The 2,084-nt window shown below is 34.7% G+C and overlaps 1 protein-coding gene across 1 annotated transcript; it reads left to right on the top strand.

The window, feature by feature from the left end:
• Nucleotides 1-247: 247 nt before the first annotated feature.
• On the top strand, nucleotides 248-943 carry LOC133291816 (transcription factor GTE12-like). The gene has a single exon (XM_061490148.1). The coding sequence runs from the start codon at nucleotides 248-250 to the stop codon at nucleotides 941-943; it is 696 nt and encodes a 231-aa protein (XP_061346132.1).
• The last annotated feature ends 1,141 nt before the right edge of the window (nucleotides 944-2,084 follow it).

The following is a 2,084-nucleotide window of genomic DNA, read 5'->3' on the forward strand; positions in this document are numbered from 1 at the left end:
AGATTTTAAAAGATTAGATATAATTTTATAATTAATAAATACTTTTAAAAGATTAGATTTAAAAAGATTTAAAAGATTACATTTATAACGGTTTAATTCTCTCCATTGTTTCCTCGTTATATAAACATACAGAGCACCGTCCACCGAGCACCGTTCACCCTTAGCAGACCAAATCCTGTTTCCTGGTTAACACCCTCCACCAATCCTGTTTTCTTTTTTCTTGTGTTTTCCACTCAAACTCTCTTCAATGGCTGAATCCCAAAAGTCACTTGTGATTAAGCTTGGTGCAAAGCGTTCAAGAACGGTTCAAGAAGACTGCCCACAGACGGAGATCATCGCTGATCATCGTTCCAAGAAAATGAGAAAAGATGCTTTTGAAATTTCTCCGCCACTGAGAATGAACAGAACGACGGCTGAACATGAACACCGACCAACAAAGTGCAGAGTGCAAAGTGCAAGAGAAGGAAGGTGCTTCGGACTGGAAAACTCCAAAAGAATGTCAAGAGCAGCTTCCCAAGTTTGTGAGTTGAAGAAGGAAGGTGCAGAGTGCAAGAAAGAGAAGAAACAAAGCATAGACAGATACAAAAAAATGCAATGTTGGGTGATCATGAAAAGGTTGAAGGAAGGAAGAGATGCTTGGGCTTTCAAAGAAGCTCTTGATGTTAAGGTCTTGGAGTTTCTTGATAACCCTGAATCTGTATCAAAGCCAATAGGTTTGAAGGATATTGAGGTCAAATTGAACCACTATCTGTATTCCAAACCTAAGGAATTTGCAGATGATATGAGGCTTGCAATTTCTTATGCATTGCTATACCCTTGGAGGAGTGAGATTCACATGATTGCAAGGAGGGTTAGTGAGAAATTTGAGACCGATTGGAAATCTTTAAAGAAAAAGTGGATTCTTGAGGAAAGAAAAAGAAAGAAAAGTATGTGCAAATCTTGATAGAGAAGCTCAAGGTTGCTGGATTCTGTTTAGAGTGTAGTGTTTGTACAAACATGATTCTTGAATTACTAGGTTATTGATTTTGTTTCCTTTTGAGTTTTATTAAAACGTAGATCCTGTTTTTTCTGTTTTTTCGTTAATAAGCAATCCTGTTTTGTAACGTTTGGCTGAAAGCTTGTTAAGTTTAGTTTTATGTGTCTGTTATTTGATCCGAGTTCCTTCATTGTCGTGAATTCTGATCTATGGCTTAAAATGTTTTCACCTGGGCCTTCCAATTATTTCAATGTGTTTAAAGTATGTACTTTGCACAAAAACTATAGACAAAAAAGAAGGTTGCAAAAGAGAAGTACCTTTACATTTTGGTATTCTGTACTTAAAATTGAATTATAAGTTCTTCAACTTGAGAGTAAGAGTTTATTTATAAAATGTTACAATTTTATGGAATGATCTTGAGGTCCTCTAAATGATTGTTAGTGGAATTTTGAATATTTTCAGCCTTTAGCTTAGGGAAATTGATCAACCCTATTCGTAGGAAGCTGTCACTTTTCAGGCAATGGAAGCATCCCCCCATCATTTACTCAATTACTCTGTTCATATTTTTTTCAGTGTTTTTTCTGTTTTTTTTTTTGTATTCTCTTTATGACTTTCCTTCCCCGTCCCCTCTCCTCTCATGTTTTCTGTCATGAACTCATACAAATAAAAAAAATAAAAAAATTGAGATATAAATTAAAGGTCTAAACTTTAGGATCCAATGATTAAATCTTACTGCAGAAAGAAAAATAGAATCATTTGTAGTGAATTTAGAAATGGCTTTCAAATGATCAAAGTGTGAGACATGTGATGAGGGGGGGTGGGTAGCAGGTAATAGGTGCGGTATTCGATTCCTAAGTGTGAGACATGTGATTCTTTAGCATTAGTTTTTCAGGTTTACTTATTAGTAAAAGTCCTTTAATTTTACATTTGTGCCCCTCACCTGTGAAATTCTTTTGGTCATGGCACTGGCACTGTCAAATAATTAATGATTTACTAATTCTTGTACTGAATCTGATATGTCTTTGTTACTTTGTAGCTTATATGTATAACAGTATTAATTTCTGAAATCTTTGTTATTGACTCAGTAACAGTTTTTTTCTTTCTTTAT

This window comes from Gastrolobium bilobum, unplaced genomic scaffold, assembly GCF_033153095.1.
Source record: "Gastrolobium bilobum isolate Gb01-03AN ecotype WA unplaced genomic scaffold, APGP_CSIRO_Gbil_v1 utg204563, whole genome shotgun sequence".
NCBI lineage: Eukaryota > Viridiplantae > Streptophyta > Magnoliopsida > Fabales > Fabaceae > Gastrolobium > Gastrolobium bilobum.